Source organism: Pinus tabuliformis, chromosome 3_1, assembly GCF_031772625.1.
Source record: "Pinus tabuliformis cultivar Carrire ecotype Pingquan chromosome 3_1, CPIR1, whole genome shotgun sequence".
In the NCBI taxonomy this organism is placed as follows: Eukaryota; Viridiplantae; Streptophyta; class Pinopsida; order Pinales; family Pinaceae; genus Pinus; species Pinus tabuliformis.
Genome location: NC_142301.1, coordinates 89,549,405 through 89,551,390, shown reverse-complemented (window position 1 = coordinate 89,551,390; position 1,986 = coordinate 89,549,405). Strand labels below are relative to the sequence as shown.

The following is a 1,986-nucleotide window of genomic DNA, read 5'->3' as shown; positions in this document are numbered from 1 at the left end:
AGTCCCTGCATTGCCATAGGCAGGGACTAATAACACTGGTAAACAAGCAGTTTTGCTACTATCCAAACTTTTTCTTATTAGTTTATGCATAAAAGTAAATAGATGTTATGAACTAATTATAATTTAGATGAGAGTTTTGTTTCATTTGGATAGATATGTAATAATGAATCCGCTATCAACTGAAGGCTGTGTTCTACTTGTTATGATTTGGAACATGTAAGAGATGCTACCTGAACATATGAACTTATTTAACTGGTTTTCCTAGGATAACTTGTGATGTTTTGTGCCCCGGAAAAGGTGCTTCTTTCATGTGAAATTAAGCATGAATTTCGTAGACAATTAATCGTGCCAAGAATCTCCCATCATTGTCCATTCAGGTGGACGTTACGGCCTTTCTGAAAGCAGAGCCCGTCAATCAAAACTCGCATGTGAGGGTCATGCAATTGGAAATAGGGAAATGTTGTAACCGACTATCCAATCCTTTTGGTTCACCTCAACTTTACTTCCTTCTAGAAAGCAGAGCCTGCCATGTCAGACTTTTGGTTCACGTGGACTTTACTTCCTTTTAGAAAGCAGAGCCCGCCATATCAGACTTTTAATAATTTACGTGCCTACTAAAAGTTTGGATATTTCCACGAATAAGATCAATAATTTACGTGGGGAATTGAGACTGAAAGTTTGAATATTTGGACGATGACTAAACTTTCATTTCATGTGCACGTATTTATCTCTATAAATTCCCTACTCACGCAGTAGATCTCATTCCATTTCGATTGCAGCATTATCAAACGATCCTTTGTTAGAATCGTTACAATGGCCTTCAATGTTCCCTCTTACTCCCCCCTCCTCTTCCTCGTAGTTTTTCTGATGGCAACGGAGACAATCAATGGAGATCCAGATGCGCTGCAGGATTTCTGTGTGGCGGACGCCAAGTCTTCTGTTTTTATGAACGGGTTGCCTTGCATTAATCCCAATGAAGCTTCTCCGAAACACTTCATGACGTCGGCCCTGCGCACGGCAGGGAACACGTCAGCCAATCCAATGGGAATCAGCATCACTGCTGCTAATACACAGAACATGCCGGGCCTCAACACGCTCGGAATACTCATCGCTCGCATAGACATGGCTGTGGGAGGAGTAGTACCTCCTCATTTCCATCCCAGAGCCAGTGAAATACTGTACGTAATGGAAGGGAAACTCTCCGTTGGTTTCGTAGGTTCAGATACCAACAAACTCTTCTCTGAAATTCTGGTCGCTGGCGATGTGTTTGTGTTCCCCAAGGGGACACTGCACTTCGCACAAAACATCGGAGAGAAGCCCGCAATTACGATCAACGCACTCAACAGTCAAAATCCGGGTATTCTTAATATCCCGTCGGCCACTTTCGCTTCCAGTCCCGCCGTTCCCCAGGAAGTGCTGGCCAAGTCATTCGCCATCAGTTCAGAGGAGGTGGAGCAGATCAGAAAGCTCCTCGGAGGCAACTGAAGCAGTGCTATATTATAGTAATAATCGCACTGTGCCGTGTAGCTAGGTTGGTGTGGAATCATAAAAAGTTTGAATAGTATTTTCCTTGGGATAGGATGTTTGAATTATTCAATATGAAATTTATAATGTGTTTATGGTCATACAGAAATTGGCAGAGAAATATGCAACACACTTGGTTCAGATATGAAGACAATCCACACGTTCCTATTTCATCATGTCGCTGTTACCATGAATTGTTTAATTTCGTCGTTAGCTAATAAATTCAAGGGTTTGAAAACAGTTCTATGGTCTCACTTGAGTAACGAATTATTTGGTAGAAATATTATTATTATTATTATTTTAATGGGTAGAAATATTATTATTTTTAATTTTATCAAAATTTTGATAAATATTTTTTTGATCTATTTTATATCTTGTATAGATATTTCCTTTGATCTATTTTATTCTATTTTATATTTTGTATAGTATATATAGAGAAAGATGAAATACGTTTTTCCAACT

The 1,986-nt window shown here is 39.4% G+C and overlaps 1 protein-coding gene across 1 annotated transcript; it reads left to right on the top strand.

The window, feature by feature from the left end:
- The first annotated feature begins 755 nt into the window (after positions 1-755).
- LOC149185920 (germin-like protein 1-1) lies at positions 756-1,764 on the top strand. The gene is made up of 2 exons (XM_089412523.1): positions 756-1,531; positions 1,631-1,764. The coding sequence occupies exon 1, from the start codon at positions 814-816 to the stop codon at positions 1,483-1,485; it is 672 nt and encodes a 223-aa protein (XP_089268649.1). The 5' UTR covers positions 756-813; the 3' UTR covers positions 1,486-1,531; positions 1,631-1,764.
- Positions 1,765-1,986: the final 222 nt, after the last annotated feature.

What these genes read in the sequence shown, in the direction of transcription:
- LOC149185920 (XM_089412523.1), top strand. Translation starts at nt 814, where the DNA reads ATGGCCTTCAATGTTCCCTCTTACTCCCCCCTCCTCTTCCTCGTAGTT.